The following is a 16494-nucleotide window of genomic DNA, read 5'->3' as shown; positions in this document are numbered from 1 at the left end:
CATAACTTTTGATTCCTAAAAGCTATAAAGGTCAATGAGCATATTTTAGAAATCTTATCAAGTGATTTGGACTTTCCAATATTGAGATTAGACTAGATTAGTGAAGACTTGTCAAAAGCTCAACAGTCTGCCTGATGTTCAACTTACCATGCAAAACTATACCATTCTAAAATTGTTTTATGGTGCATGCTTCACATAGTCTGAAAGATTAACTTTCCAATCCAACCAACGACACGTCTCTTGGACTTTTCAAGATGGAGTTATTATCAAAATACTAAAGACTGCGTACAAACAATCACACCGATTGCATAGGTCAATCTCAATAGGATGCACATTAAATAGGGTGATACATTATTAAAAAGAATCTTTGCATGTTTTGAGAAGGAGAGAGAAGGAAACGTTTCATGGGAATGAAATTAACGACTAGGCTTTGTTTCCCACAACTGGGAAACCGAATGAAACCCGCATTGAGGCCGCTTTGTTTCATCACCGGATCAAGTACGGCCAGCTACGCGCGCACGTCGCCGCCATCTCTCTGTTTCCCTCCCCCGCCGGTCTCTCTTTCCTTCCCGTCGATTTCCTTCTCTTCCACAGAGCAGCACACGAGTCAATCTGGCCATGTCCCTCCCCTCGCATTTGGCGCATACGAGTCCAATCTACAGGTCCCCTGCTCTCCTCCCCTCCGGGCTCCGGCCGTTCTCCTCAGTCTCCAGATGGACGCGGCTCCACTGCCGGTGGCGGCAGCGCGCTCAGGCAGCGTGGCTCCAGCTGTGGAGGAAAACGGCGCGGGGGCAGGTAGCGCAAATACAAGGCGACATCCTGGCATGTGCCGCCGCCGTTGCATGTGTATTAATCTAGCTGAATAATCGTTGCATACTTCCCTGAACTGAGGAGCACCACGATTACGTTATCTCTGAAGGGGATCTTTGCCTCAAATTTATCTATCTTAGTTATCCCATTTGCATTTTTATCTTAGATGTGAAAACAGTCATATTAGTTGCTAAAATTTCTGAAGTGTTAAAGCTGTTTCTTATCTGAATTTTTGGGTGCGAGACTGAATGTGAAACTGCTGTATCTAGCGAAAGAGCTGCATCTGAACTAATCATACCCAAAGTGGACCATAGTTGCTCCAGCGGCTCTCCCATGCTTCCGGCCAATACTATGACAACAAATTTAGATTTTACCAACAACTAATGATCTATATTGATTCAAAGAACCAGTGCCCAGTATTTTGCATTGAAAACACCAATTGTCTCTAGAAATCGAATTCTAGACCCATGCTATCTCTGAAAGCCTTTGTAAAAGGGGTTGTTCGTAGAGCCCGTCTTTAAAAGAAAACATTGGCTCCCCTAAAAAATTATTTCTGTAGCAGTGAGTACAATCCTTATGCCAAATTTGCTAACCAACCTCCAAACCTTGGATATGCCACATGATCCAACGTTCCGCAACCAGATCAAAACACATCTGAATCAATGAATGAACATTGACAGTTGAATCGTTGGGTAGTGCACAAGTTGCAAATTCAGCACCTCCAATCCTTGATCCAAGTTGGACACTTTTCCTCTCCATGACCATCAAGAACAAGGTCGTCGATCCGGAATTAATATCCCCACAAGGAAGTATATATGAGCGGGATATTAATTCCGGATAGTAACCACAAACTTACATGCGACAGATAAAATTGGCTACCACAACAGTGACCTCATTGTGATTATCATCGAAGCCATCGTAGATAATAAGCTCCAGGCCAAACATCAGTAGTATTTCTCTGGCAAATATATTTAAACCGAACCTAAACAAACTATACCTAAAGATCTGCTTAAACTTTAAAAAGGGATGGAGTCTTCTTCTTGCCACCGCCAAACTCACTGGAGAGAAAGGAGATGTCCCTAGACAGTGGCAACTACGAGCCCTAAGAGTAATAATGTGCAGGGATGCAAGTTCTAATAATTTTGGATATTGGACCGACCCAGAAGCTTGCTCAAATAAACTATAATAACATTTCATGTAATTTGAGTGAGGGGAGGAATGAACTAAAATTGTATTTAATCGTAATTACCCACTTGCATCCTTAGTCCTAGGGCTCAACTTACTAGATTACTAAAACAACATATGATTAAATATTAATTAATGCTGAATTTGCATTGGTATAAAGGTATATATTTTTTAGGCTAGATTGTCTAAATTTACTAGAATAAAATATAAAAGAAAAAGACATTACCAAAGTGCCTGATCACCTTCCCTTGGAAAAGATTTAAAAAGAACGAGGTGGACGTCTGATACAAAGAAAAGAAGAAAATGAGCTGAGTGGATGTGCTGGATCGATCATCTCATCTCATTATGTGCACTCGCCAACTCAACGAGGCTGCCGACCTGCCGGTCTTCCATTAGTCCATCAATGATTTCTTGATGGGAACACGGATGCAGCAGGGACGAGAGATATTTTAATCAGACAAGAGAAAGTGGATAAGCATTAAGCAGCCGCGATGACGCTGCAGATGGCCCACATGCCCCCAGCCTGGCCCATCTTACCTCAGTCCCAGATTTTTTTTTTTTTTTTTTTGTTTTTTTGAGAACCAGTCCCAGATTCTTCTTGGCGCACACCATACCGTACACCGGGTTTACTCGAACTCCAAGTCGAAGGGAGGAGCATTGCTAGATGTGTCTCTCACAGACTGACTGACAGGTGTGTAGAGTTCATTTATTTTTTAATAAAATAATTGAGTTAATTCGAGTCTAAACATTTGCAGTGGGTTACGTTAAAACTGCCACGTCGTCCCCCCGGGGTCGTGTAGTTGGTGCCGCAGCGGTTTTCTTCAGCAGAAAAACCAGCAGCAGTACACTCTCCCCGTCGTGGTCCATCCTTTCATTGACATGTGGACCACACCTTCCGAGGCGGGCCTTGTTGAGTTCGTCCCCCCTTCCGTTGACGCGGACAAGCGCAGAGGCAGAGCAGACTCCCACTGCGGCCCAAGCAAAAGCAAGGCGGCGGGCGGTATTAGTAGCACCAGCGGCTTGCTCCGCGTCGTCATCGGCCGCGTGCGCTCGCGATTGGCGTCTCGTAGCTATTCTACAACAGCCTACTAGGTGGGAGCAGAGCAGCACTGCAACTTGCAAGAGCTAGCAAGAGAGGGCTCAAGGGAGAAGAAGAGGAGAGGACACGGGTTCAGAGTCGGAGGAGATGGAGAGCCCGCGGAGCCCCGAGGCGGAGATCGGCCACCGCGTGGAGGACCTCTGGGAGGTGGCGGAGCCGCAGCTCTCGCCGTCGGAGAAGCTCAATTCCTGCTTCGAGGACATCCCCGTCGCCTCCTTCCCGCGAACACACCCGTCGCAAGGTACTATCTTGTTTCTCAATCAATCACTTTTGCCTCGCCTGCTCCCTTGCGTACTGTACCGGTCGCTAATTTGTGTTCGGTCTTGATGCCGTCATGCGTGTTGAACCGAAATAATTTTTTTTTTAAAAAAAAATCCGTCTTGATGAAGCGAAACGTAAACCTCTGTATTCAGCGTCAGATCAGAGTTCGTGTGCTATTGGATTCAGTCGAACAGCTCTCTTCTTCCGGTGTCAATTGCATTTGTGTCTGTATTGTAGCTCTGTCGGTGTTGGCAAGGAGCCCCGTGCTCATCTGTCGTCGTGGGGCTGATCCGCTCCAACAGAGCCAGTCCGTGCCATGTTGCCGTTCTTGTCATTTCAGGGAGCGGACATGTATTTTTTTTTTTCAGTCCTCTCATCTTCTGTTCTTTGTTCTATTTCAAAGGGCGATCCAGTGGAGATCTTCTCTCTGGCCCTTGCCTCCTATGATCAGCTCAGTGGGCATGTCTTCTCTGGACCAAATGCATGGACCTTGTTGAACTGTTCTTAATACAGTGATAGTGTCACACGATTTCTCTGAGATCAGATTACACATCTATCTTGTTCTTTTCCTTCCTAGGTCCAGTGATGCTGTAGAGTTCTAACACTTCAGACAAGTATACGTAGTATGTTGGTTGAGGGGTCGTTTTCATCTCTTGACCAACTAAGCAAGAGCCGTGGAGCACTTTCTTTGTCACCATGATGTGTGTCACTGTGCGGGTTGATGTGGATAACTATCAGCCTGCTCAGAAATGATCCAACTGCCATGATTGCAAGAGCCATCTTCTCGAACAGTGAGGTTCCCAGATTACCATATATTGTCTTAGTTGTGAACTTCCTATCTTTATCTGGGGAATAGTACGGTGAATTGGCTAAACATAGAAGATAATTCATCGTAATCTATCGCTGGGTCCAAACAGAAGTCTAAGTCTGCAAAATTGAACGGCCAGTACATATGCAATCTATGTTACTTCCAAAATTGTGTGATTGGTTGCCACAGAGCAAAAATCTTTTGTCTTTCATTTAGAAAATGCATTCTTCCTTGAGCCTGTTGTTATAACTTTCATCTTCTTCTGTATATTTTGAGACAGTTTTCGATTCTCCAGTCAAAACCGTCAAATCTAAAAGATTAGAACTATGGGATTTAAATTTCCGTCTTGTGCTAGAAGTGGAATCCTAAGACAGAATAGTAACGTGAAGAGAGGCACAGGAAGACCGAAGTTGACTTGGGTAGAGGCAATAAAAGGAGCCTTGAAAGGATAGAATATACCCAAAGACTTAGCCTTAGATAGGAGTGCTTGGAAAACAGTTATTCACGTGCCTGAACCTTCATTGCTTCTGCTGGGTTTCAACTCTAACCTACCCTAACTTGTTTGGGACTTAAAGGCTTTGTTGTTGTTAAGTATCTTTCCCAGAAGTTCCTCATAACCTGTGTTATTTGCTTAACATCAATGATTTAAATGATGCACACGATAGTTTCCAGTTCTAAAAGTAAAATATGATTATTGCCATGCAGTCATTGAGATTCCTTCAGATGCAAGTCTTGCTGAAACTGTAGAAATATTATCCAAAAACAAAATCTTGAGTGCACCCATAAGAAATGTTGAGGCTCCAGAAGATGCTAGTTGGATGGACAAATACATTGGCATTGTGGAATTTGCTGGTATTGCCATGTGGTTGCTCAGTCAGGTTCGTAACCTTGATTGCATTGAAGTGCTCCCTCCCTCCCTCTCATTTTGTAGGGGGGAAGATATAAATGATTAACATGATAGTCAGAATATGTTGTTCAACTGCAGGTTTTCCTAATCAGGATTGTTATGATTTGATATATTTCTGTTCAGTTTGATACCATCATTTTTAAAATAAATGATACGTGCACTAAACTTCAACAAACTGAATTCAATGTTATACTGCATGCAAGCTCCTGATTATAAGCACAATGAACTTCCATCGAGTCATTTGTCCCTCCAGTCAAAACGTGTTAGGACTATGAAAGGTCTTTGATGCATATATTTCACCACTAATTTATTCTATAATATATTAATAAACATCCTTCAAATTTACAAGATTTTTGCAAGTATTTTTGAATCCAACCCACATGTAACTTTCATGTTTTCAAACTAAATAATTTAAAAGTTTTTTGATGTTTGTAGTTTTTAAGGTTGGAATAAACTTTTGTCCTAAACAACATGATTTTATGACCAGAGTAAATTTTCATGTCTGTTGTAAATCTAGCCCCCGTTTTCTCCTTTCTTGTGGGATAATAGTAAGGAATGCCCCTACTATGTATGATTCAGACCATTAAGAAACAACAAATAAATACCGAATATTTACAAAGCTCTGTATTATAAAGGAATTGATCTATAATATGACACAAACTTCCCTTTTTATACTATCGACTATACATTTGATATTTTTCGCCCCACTCATCCTTCTGAAATGGATTGCTTCTTCTGCCATGGAACAGTCTGATGCTGCAGTTAATGGGACAGTTGGTTCGGGAGCAGGATCACCTGTCTCCAATCTAGTTTCTAGGCTGGGTTCTTTCACATTCAGAAGGACATCATCTGGCAGGGTAGAAACTGCTACTGATTTTGAATCAGATGAAGCAGCGTCGGTTGGTGGGAGCTTTTTTGAAACCCTAACTTCCTCTGAATTCTACAAGAATACAAAGGTGAACTTCTTTTGCTCCATATTTAAACAGTTATATTGACTTGTAGTGAGGACCAATCCTTGACATAAGTTGTGCCTGTGTAGGTTGGCGATATCTCAGGGAGCTTCCGCTGGGCACCATTTCTTGCACTGCAGACATCGGACACATTCCTTACCATGTTGCTGCTTCTATCCAAGTACAGAATGAAGAGCCTGCCAGTTGTAGAAGTGGGAGGAGATAAGATTGAGAATATTATCACACAATCCTCTGTCGTACACATGCTTGCAGAGTGTGTTGGGCTCTCCTGGTTTGAGAGCTGGGGAACTAAGAAACTCTCTGAACTGGGGCTTCCTATCATGAAACCATCGAAACTTGTCAAGGTACCTCTGAATGACTTCTGCTTGTCCGCATTGGAAATCTAGTTAGAAATTTTCACTTTCAGTTTTTCCTTTCTAATAAATTCATAAAATTCTCAAGGTCAAGTTATCAATAGCTAAGAAAGATCAATTTCATCAAAGCCATGCTGATTGACAAAACCTTCATGTAAACAAACACGTCACTGTGGCCTACTCTTTTCCAGGTAAACGAAGATCAGCCAGTTCTGAAAGCTTTCCAACTGATGAGGGAAAAGGGAGTTGGTGGCCTGCCAGTCATGGACACAAGTGGAGCAAAAGCAATTGGTAATATTAGCATCAGAGATGTCCAGTATCTTTTAACTGCCCCCAAGATATACAAAGAGCACAGGTTTGTAATCCTAGTACATCCTCGTCGATAGGCTTTCTTGTGATTGGCAAACAATACAAAAAGATTTCTGCTGCTGTTATTGCACATCATGCCAAATGCACTTTTAAACTGCATTGTAGGAACTAGGAAGACAACTGCAACTATTATTGCTATATATGAACCTCTGTGAGCTGTTGAATGTAACACAGGTCAATCACGACAAAAGATTTCCTTAGTGCTGTTCGACACCATCTCCAGGAACAGCGTGAGGCCTCACCATTTCTGCATGATGTAATCACTTGCAAAAAGGATGATACAATTAAGGACATCATACTGAAGCTGGACTCTGAGAAGATCCACAGGATCTACGTTGTAGATGACAAAGGGAACACCGAGGGAGTCATCACCTTGAGGGACATAATCTCCAAGCTGGTGCATGAGCCGCGCCATTACTTTGGGGATTTCTTTGATGGTGTTGTTCCCCTGCCTGCAAACAGCACTGTATGACACAACTTCACGGTCCAATCACACTGATGCATCTGTGCAAATGTACATTTTGAGCTATTCTCTTCTGAAGGTTGCTTCTAGTATATTCCTTTTCACAGCCTTAGTTCTCAGGTAAACAGACCATTGCCTACATGGAGAAAAGAACTAATGCTCTAATGGATGCATGGCAATGTTGTACATTGAATAATTTGGGAACGTACCTGAGTTTCTTTTCATGTTCTCATGATGACAATTGTTGCCTGTCTTCCTTCTTGCTAAAGATGTGGTTCACTAGATTTTGCTTTGTCATACTGCAAGCAAAATTCTGAGGGAGAAGATATTTTATCTTGTTTTTAACTTGAGTCGGACTCTTTCGTTGTCATATACGTACCTGGGTAACTTCATCATTCAGCTGGTAGAGTCTACAACATCTCATAGGGTCAGCCAAAATATCCTCGTGCTGCAGAAGAGTACATCCATATATTTTTGTCACCTTTACAGCATAACGAGGTACAGATGTAGCTTCTGAAAAATTCCAGTTCGGTATCAGCGTACACTGTACAGCAACAGCATACGGTTGCAGTCAGTTTATCATCTCAGTTGTCAAACAACTCTACCCTAGAAATATCCGAATCCTTAATAGAAATGAGAATCAATAAGCTGACCAAGTGTCCTTGGTTTAGTGAACTTACGAACTTGTGTAATCAGGTCACAAACCGTACACATTCAACTCATAGCCAAATAGAGAAGATCAAATTTGCTGTTGGTGCTCAAACTACCTGCTTCAAACAAGATGTGGAATGCAAGAGAACTCGGTCTCCATTTGTTCTCATGGAAGCATGATTGGCCTGCTTGGTTTGCTACCAAAATTTACCTCACTAAAGATTTAGCAAGTAGGACAAAAATTTTTTTGCCAAACATTTGGTTAGCCAAATGTGTGATGTTGGCAAGTTTTGGAAGCAAATCAATTTTTTTTGCCAAACTTAGCTTGCCTTGATTTTGGCAACTAAATTTTGGCTCCAATCAGGCACATCGTACTTGATAGGTATGACCAGAAGATAAATTCATAGTTGATGTGTATTTACATGGAGAAACCAAGCCAGAAACTTAGAAGATGCTAACGATCAAAACATGGATGTCCTTATTTGAGTTGGTACATGCTGATGATCATCATTATGTGGAAGAGAACCGCTAAAGCAAACTGCTGAACAGAAAAGGCATGTTACATTTCTGATGGGCAGTAACCTGCTGATTTACATTCGCTTCATCTTGCACTATATTCATAAGGAACGTTTGGGCTATCCATCTTTTCTTTCTTCTTTCTTGAAACACTGAAACAGGCATGATTCCTTAACGGCATTAGCATTCCCAGTACCTCAAGACTTGGCATTTCAATACTCCTAGAAAATACTGTATAAAAAGAAAATACAACAACTGACAGAACAATGTGACCAACATGTATGGAAAGAATGCAAAGAAGAGGGAGCGGAACTTAGGTTCAAGCATAAAACGATTGTTGCCAGGCATCTAGCAAACTGATGAAGTTTTTCTTATTTAAACATTACTCATCAAACAATTTGGTCCAATTCTGCAGTCCATATTTCAAGGATTCCATAAGAGGCTGGTTTACTTCATCATTATTCCGAAGGAAGCTTGCAATCTCAAAACCCCCTACCTATTTCAGGACTAAACATTCCGAGTCTTTTGCAATATGTGAGTCCAAAACTGAACACTTATAACATGTAATGTAAAATCAATATATCTTGGACTTGGAGCCTCAGACAATCAAACAAGCAAATATAAGAATATACTGAGAAAAAAAGACCATGTACATCATTTAGTATTACACATATATTGATTGCAAAACAAAGGGGTCCTATTTTGAATTACATTGTGATACGGTACCAGCACCAATTCAATATATTCACTACAGCAGTTTGGCGATATGGTGTCCCTTGTACCAAAAGCATACCTGTAGCCAAATCCCATCATAAGAAATTATCATCTTCTCCTGGAATGGTTGGCAGACCCTAGTGACCCTTCAAATAGATCAGAGAGGTGATTCTCCAAATCCTCTTGAGTGTACTTTATGTATTTTCCAGAATTCCTTCCACTATCAACTAGACTGCAATATCTTCCAGTAAAAGCACGATAAGCTGGGATCACATTTTCAGATATAGAAATCTTGAGTTCTTCTCGGAGTTGAGGATCTGGCACCTTCCAAAGTGTTTGGCTCCTGTATATCTCCTCAAAGGCCAAGTTGAAATTCTTAAATTTTTCTTTGATCCTAGAGCTTGAATTCCCACTGCTGCCAAAACTTCCACTCCCACTGCTGCCATGTCCATCATCCTTCAAGTAAGACAAAACTTTGGTCCATGAAACCCTAAGGTAGCTCTTTGAGTTTTGCCGAATCTTGCCACGGCGCCTCCGTATCCAGTGATCACCTAAAATCCTCCCGAGCTCAGAATCCTTAACCTTTTGTACAATGTAGAGTGTGTTATTCATGGAAAATATGCACTGCAGCGCTCCATCCTCATAAAGTTTAGATTTTTCCTCAAGATTAGCCTCCAAGTAAGATATCAGTTTGACTAAACGGCGTCCAAGTGGGGTCAAACTCTTCAGATACTCCTGATCCTCATCGGTGCCATTATGTAAAATGTTATGATCTACATCTCCAGCACCACTGTCATCCAAAAGTGTGTCAAGTGTGTCACTGTAAACGACCAACAACCTAAGATAGTTCATCACATAACGCGTCATTGGGTGGATCTCACCAGCCATCATCGGCCGCCGCGATGACTCCTGCTGTAGGACCTTCCCAAACTCAAGAAGGGTACCCTTGACTGCATCACCAAGCCTTTCAAGAACACCCTCCAAATCATGGATGACATCATCCCCATAACTCCCAAAAAACAGCTCCTTCAATTCAGGGATCACCTCAGCAAGCACCTCATACATGTCAAGAATTCGGGAAAGCTTCTCCGGCGAACGAGTGCACACAGAGACAGCATCCCCAAAGTTACGGATCTGCATGATGCAACCCTTGGTGGACTCCACAAAGCACTCATCCTGGAGCTCATCGGACGCAGCAAGCACCAGGTCACAGAGCCGCCGCTCACCAGTCAGCAGGGAGCGAACGACTGTCTTGACCCCATGCACCCACTTCTTCATCTTGTCATTCAGCTGCTTCCACTCGATGCGCTGCACCTCATCGATACTGAGGCGTTCCACACCGAGCACGGTGAGACAGTCATCAAGCAGGTCACGCCGGATGGCGCAGTACACCTGGGCGAGCTCGATGCCATACCCTGCGTGCACCATCCGGTCAGCAATGGCACGTATCTCATCGACGGCCTCCGGGCGCACGAGGTCGAACACCTGGTCTTCGAAGGGGTTGTTCCCCGCGATGCTGGCGCTGCGGGCGGTATCCGGCCCGCCGCCGCCGTCCTGGCTGTGCGGGGTGGCGGGATCGAACTCGGAGGAGGTGTCGAGGTCGTCCATGGAGCCGAGGGAGAGGCGGCGCAGCGAGCAGTAGAGGCCGCTGGCGTCGAGCGGCACGGAGTGGCGGAGCATGAGGTGGCGGAGCTCGTCCTCGAGGCGCGACATGGCGAGCTGCACGGCGACCCCGGCGCGGCCGGAGACGGCGGGGGTGGAGAGGTGGTCGACGGCGACGTCGACGGCGGCGAGGTAGTGCGCGGCGTCGTCCTCGGGGGCCTCGAAGACGAGCGCCTCCGGAGTGGTGTCCCAGAGGTGGATGAGCTGCTCGGCGGCGTCGAAATCCGCGAGCGAGGAGGAGGACGACGAGGAGGGTTCCTGCTCACCGGGGGCCTCTGGGTCTGGGTCGGAGGTGCTGGCGGGGGACGGGGACGGGAAGAGATCGGAGGTGATAGAGGAGAGGCGGTGGTCGAAGCCGGAGAGGATGCGGATCATGTCGTCGGCGGCGTTCTTGGACGTGGCGAGCGACTTGACGATGTGCTGCGCCGCCGCCAGGACCTTGTCGTCGCCGACGACGGCGGCGGACACGGGGATGGGGATCTCGCCGCCCTCCCCCGCCTCCCGCCTCTGCGGCGGGGGAGACGAAGGGGACGACGACATCGCCGGCGGCGGCGGCGGCGGCGGCGGGCGAGATAGGGTTTGGGTTTGGGCCTGGTGCCGGCGGCCGGGTAGGGCGGCTGGTGATGAGTGGAAGGGCACGGTGAAAACGGATTGCTGGTGGTGGTGGTGGAGTAAATGAAGGAGTGGCGGAGCGGGGCGGGCGTCTTGAGGCTGAGGAGAAGAGATCGTTGGAAGCAGACGACGGCAGTCGCCAACAAATGGAGCGAGCTGTCCGGCTGACCTGCTGCTGTTTATTCGATGGGAGATGGGAGATGGCTACCCCAGATGGTCAATGGTAAATAATCCGATCGATCGAGGGGTTCTTGCTCCAACCCAAACAGCCCATCATCTAGAACATTGACATTTTGCAAAATCTTATCTTACTGTGTTATTTATGCGCAAATTCGTGTAACTTTCAGCAGCTATGTTGGAATGGGGACTCACTCCATCCAAACCCACAAGGAAATCGAATGGTTTCTTTCTTCTGAAAATTCCTGTAAAATCGGACGAGCGCATCGTCTCCGTCTCTTGAACTGAACTCACCTGATGACAACGCAAAAGCTCATGGGCAAGCCCGGTAAGAAAACTAAAATTCTGCCAGCCGGACGGGTCAAGCGGGGGTTAACATTTGCTGTATTCCTACAAATAAAGTAATCCATATGGATTCAAAAATATTGAGACTACTATTCATATAACGTAAACTATCACTGTTTATGGTTGTGATTTATAGAAAAACTTTTTATTTTCATCATGTCTTACATTTATTTTCTCTCTTTTTTTTTAGCATGGACCACATTCTCTCTCTCAAACATATGTAAGTTCTATAAACCACTATAACAAGTGTAGATCATCTATTTTTTATCTGATCCTATATGGCTGTTGAGGCTACAAGCTAAAAAGTAGCGTTGAGGAAGGCCTAATCCGGGCACCAATCACAAGCTCAAAACAAAAAGACACAATGATTAAGGACCAAACATCATCGCTTGCCTTCACTTGAACTTATCAGTCAATTTATCGGCCAGAACCTCCGATTCTTACACTAAATCAGCTTCAGCCGCCGGCTGATACGACGATGTGGATCTGGGAATGCCCGATCTCGAGATCTCGTGACCATTGGACGGAGACAGCAGAGCTCAAGGATTTATATAGGAAAAAAAAGTAAAAAAAAATTCAATCACTCAGTCTTCTCAACGCGCTGGCATATCACACGTTCACAGGCTCGCAGCATCTGCGTGGCTCCGGCAGGCAGCAGCGAGTGTTGTTTATCGGAGCAAGTTCCGCATCTCGCAGGCCATGTAACCATAATCAGGAAAACAAACGTACGGAGCTAATTTCTATGGAGGGACAAACTAAGGTCTTATTTATTTTTCACCCTAAACTTTAGCCCTTATCATATATGATTTTTGGACATATATATAGAGTATTAAATATAAACTAATTATAAAACTAAATGCATAGATTGAAACTAATTTAGGAGACGAAATTTTTAAGTATAATTAGTCCATGACTTATTAACGTGGTGCTAAGTAAACATGTGCTACTGATGGATTAATTAGGCTTAATAAATTCGTCTCATGGATTATTGAGGACTTGTGTAATTTATTTTATTTTATTATCTAAACACTCGATGTGACACCTACGTGTGACACCCGATATGACACCTCTAAATTTTAGCCCCTGCATTTAAACAACCCATAATGTCCATGTGCACAGTGCACCAGCAGCTCAAGTTGCTTCTAATTGGTACTATTGGTCAAGTAATTTTTTTTAGCTTCAGCTTGCGTAAACAGCTCTAACGGTGGACCTAAAGCTATATTAGTAAAATGTTTGGCCAATTGACCTAAAGCTATATTAGTAAAACATTTGGCTAAATAATTTTTCCTAGTACATAAAAAATAATAAAACTTTTTTTCTATTTTCTTTATTTACTAGGTTCGTGTCCGTGCGTTGCTATGTGATAGCTAAACTTTTGTACTAAAAATACACGGATCGCACGATAAGATAACAACACTGTGAAATTAAATACCCACATTAAAGTGATATTTAATCGAAAAAAGAAAAGTTCGTGAAATTAACAGTGTCACGGAGAGCGCGGCGTCGTAGGCTCATAAACTCTATTGTATAGGCCTTTCCGTGATGCAGCTAAGATAATGTTTTATATCGGCGGGAAGAAATCTCCGATATCCATTTCTTTCGTGCGCCAATAAATCCACGAATAAGTTTCGTCGCATCTTCATATCATCCTGTACACATGATCGAGTATATATGTAAATAGGTAAATACCCGTGTGTTGCAACAGAAAAAAAATAATGCCATAATAATATAAATATGAACGTGCATAGTATTGTTATCTAAAAACACAATGCTTCAAACCGAAGTTCACAGCGTTTTGATGTCCAGCCCCCTTAACTCACCTGGCACCAGCATCCAGGCCATCCAACATCGCCTATAGCCAAAGCCATGGGTAGTTTTGCCAGCTTGGTGCCCCCCACTGCACCTGCCTCCTCCATTTGTTCTACTTGCAGACTTCCAACCTTCTCCAAAGATAGCAAAAATAGAAACTGCGTGCCTTAAAGACATGCCTGCAATAATAACTCTTATAGCACATTACAAGATTTGACATTATGGAATGGCGCCAGTAAGTTTCATGCCCATTCTGGACCACTTGAATAATATCCATTATCAATCAACATATACATTCAAAGATTATAAATAGTCAAAGGTCGCAACTGATGGCACAATCAACTCAATGAACAAGATGTAGTCATGTTTCAAACTTCCTTGTAATTTTGAAAGTTGGAATAAATCAGACATATTTGTAGAAGTTGTTATGCTCAACTGAAGTTTCATCCATCACCATAGTACTTGAATATGCCATCACACTCAGAACATGACTAAAGTTAATAATCAAATATAATTTTTTGCATCCAGAACCAATTCTACAGCCTATGGAATGTAAAATACAGTATAGTAGTACATGTCATTTGGATAGGACAAATCTTTCTAGTTATATCGATAGTAGCTTCACCATCAAATGGCCATTTGATACAAGGATTCAGAGATCAAAACAACTTGAGGAATACATGCCAGGACAAAAAAAAAATGTAGTTTACGAATATCTTTTGGCATGTAAGCTTCCCTCCACTTGAGCCGCCTTTCCTCCAACATTTTTCTTAACTTGGCAACAGTTACGGGCTTCTATCTTTTCAGGCATGATACAGTGTAGTAATCCTCACTGTGTGCAGACAAAGGCCCAAGTGCAGCTTCCAAATTCATTCATCGGCTCATTATGTCATCTATGTGTGAGAAATATGAAAACAGTATGCTGCAATTAGAAATCCATGCAATTAGTACTTGACTAAATATTTATTTTATCTTGATGCAAATTATATGTAACACATAGATTCACAAGGATTAGCAAGAATTGTTGAGAAATTCCAACTTTTGATGACTGATGAGTAAGGTGACACTCTAGGGATCATAGTTGCTAAAATTTGAATTCAGGATCACGATTTGAACATACTAGGGACTCTGAACATTTCCACATGGATAAGACAGGAAGCAAACTGAACTTACATCCTTTTTGGGAGGGCGTTTTCTATACATTTTCATTGTCAGCCCTCACCTGCACCTGAAATCACAAAGTCAGAACTCATAAACGTTGCCAAACTGAACTGATCATACCACATGATAGCTATTATATTCTACAGAAAACATTTCCATCTTACGCAAAGTTAAAGGAAAAGTGAACAATCGAGGGAAATACATGCCACTTTGTGGAAACGATTCCAGTATTTAGTTCAGGAAGCTCCAACAGACTAATCCTCCTCTGCTTGTTATCCTGCCTGACTGGCTGCACACCAGAATGTCACAAATTTTCTCATCAAACTTAATACTACTCACAGTTGACAGAAAAATTTCATAATCCAAAGAAATCAAGAGTTCATCAGAATTCCACAAGGCAAGTTTCTTGACGCAGGCTAGGAGTAATGAGAAGAAACAACGTGTAGCATAGACCAAGTGCATCCTAAGAGCCTAACAAGTTCGACAATAGTTGATCAATCAAATCAATAAAATAAAACCATGAGGCAGTATCGCAAATACCTCCCTGATCTCATCTACAGTGTGACAAATAAAAAAAATTGCACAGGTAAAATCATTACTGATGAATCAACTATGAAACAAATGTGTGACGAATAAAAAGAACTTACTATTTCTGTTGCAAGCCACCTAAAAGGATGGCAATAACATAAAAATTAAAAATTAGGAAGTAGAAGGACGATAATCAGACACATAATAAGTACATAACTATATGAGCAATTCCATCTGACAAACCTGTGAGTGTTGAGCACCAACTCCAGCAGCAGCTCCATTTGGTCCTCTAAAAACAATAGGAACAGATATCTGACCAGCTGACATATAGTTTGACTTGGTAGCTGAATTGATAATATGATCAATAGCCTGAAGATGCAGTATAGATTACTAAGGTTTTTCACAAAATATGGAATGTTGAATTCGGTGGATGACAATAATGGGAAAAAAAATCAGTACAGAAACTACTTGTCTCAGTCACATGAATTAAGCATACACAAACGATTGCCTTTTGATGGTAATTGAGGAAAAATAAACATGAGGAATTGATGAAAGCAGCAATCGATAAAATTTTTCGTTAATTATGGATCAATCTCATTTTTAATTACAAATTTTTAAGCAATCTCATTTACCCAGACTTTACAGATAGACCACAGAAGCAGTAAGTAGCAGCAATAAATCATCAACTAATAGCATATTAACAATGACTTAGTATTACAAAATTTAGTTCCAAATATTTACAAAGTTGATAATGTGCTACTGATGCTCTGATTTGAAACGTTAGACAGGGCTTAAAAACTGAAGCAGGCATTCAAACAAGACAGGGAAGCTGTTGTTACAGCGCAGAACTGAATTGGAGAAAAGGAATGGTGCTCCCGTTATGCCGCAGTTTCTGAAATGATACAGAACACATGCGGCACATCTAGTTTTTAAAAATTTATCACAGGCAAGTCAAATTGAAACTGGTTAGTGCTTTCCAACAAGATCTGTATAAAAGAGAAGTAAAGGGAAGAGAAGGGGTGGACATACCTGCTGGGTGCCCTTACGAAGATCTGACGAAGGAACCGACGAAGGACCAGGCGGGCATGCGAGC

General features: G+C 42.6%; 2 protein-coding genes across 3 annotated transcripts; one reads left to right on the top strand and one right to left on the bottom strand.

The window, feature by feature from the left end:
• Positions 1-2873: 2873 nt before the first annotated feature.
• On the top strand, positions 2874-7598 carry LOC136494762 (SNF1-related protein kinase regulatory subunit gamma-1). The gene is made up of 6 exons (XM_066490936.1): positions 2874-3335; positions 4869-5041; positions 5820-6026; positions 6110-6385; positions 6586-6749; positions 6938-7598. The coding sequence occupies exons 1-6, from the start codon at positions 3182-3184 to the stop codon at positions 7233-7235; spliced, it is 1272 nt and encodes a 423-aa protein (XP_066347033.1). The 5' UTR covers positions 2874-3181; the 3' UTR covers positions 7236-7598.
• On the bottom strand, positions 7435-11873 carry LOC136494761 (exocyst complex component EXO70B1-like). Of its 2 annotated transcripts, none has more exons than XM_066490933.1 (3): positions 9187-11873; positions 7606-8545; positions 7435-7525 (listed from the first exon to the last, which is right to left on the bottom strand). In XM_066490933.1, the coding sequence occupies exon 1, from the start codon at positions 11307-11309 to the stop codon at positions 9216-9218; it is 2094 nt and encodes a 697-aa protein (XP_066347030.1). In that variant the 5' UTR covers positions 11310-11873; the 3' UTR covers positions 7435-7525; positions 7606-8545; positions 9187-9215. The 2 variants fall into 2 exon arrangements, with proteins under 2 accessions (XP_066347030.1, XP_066347031.1); XM_066490934.1 differs by lacking the exon at positions 7435-7525 and having other exon boundaries at positions 7627-7770; positions 8460-8545.
• Between the last annotated feature and the right edge of the window lie 4621 nt (positions 11874-16494).

Source organism: Miscanthus floridulus, chromosome 11 (genome assembly GCF_019320115.1).
Source record: "Miscanthus floridulus cultivar M001 chromosome 11, ASM1932011v1, whole genome shotgun sequence".
NCBI lineage: Eukaryota > Viridiplantae > Streptophyta > Magnoliopsida > Poales > Poaceae > Miscanthus > Miscanthus floridulus.
The sequence above is the reverse complement of the archived record's forward strand: the minus strand, read 5'-3'. Positions and strand labels throughout refer to the sequence as shown.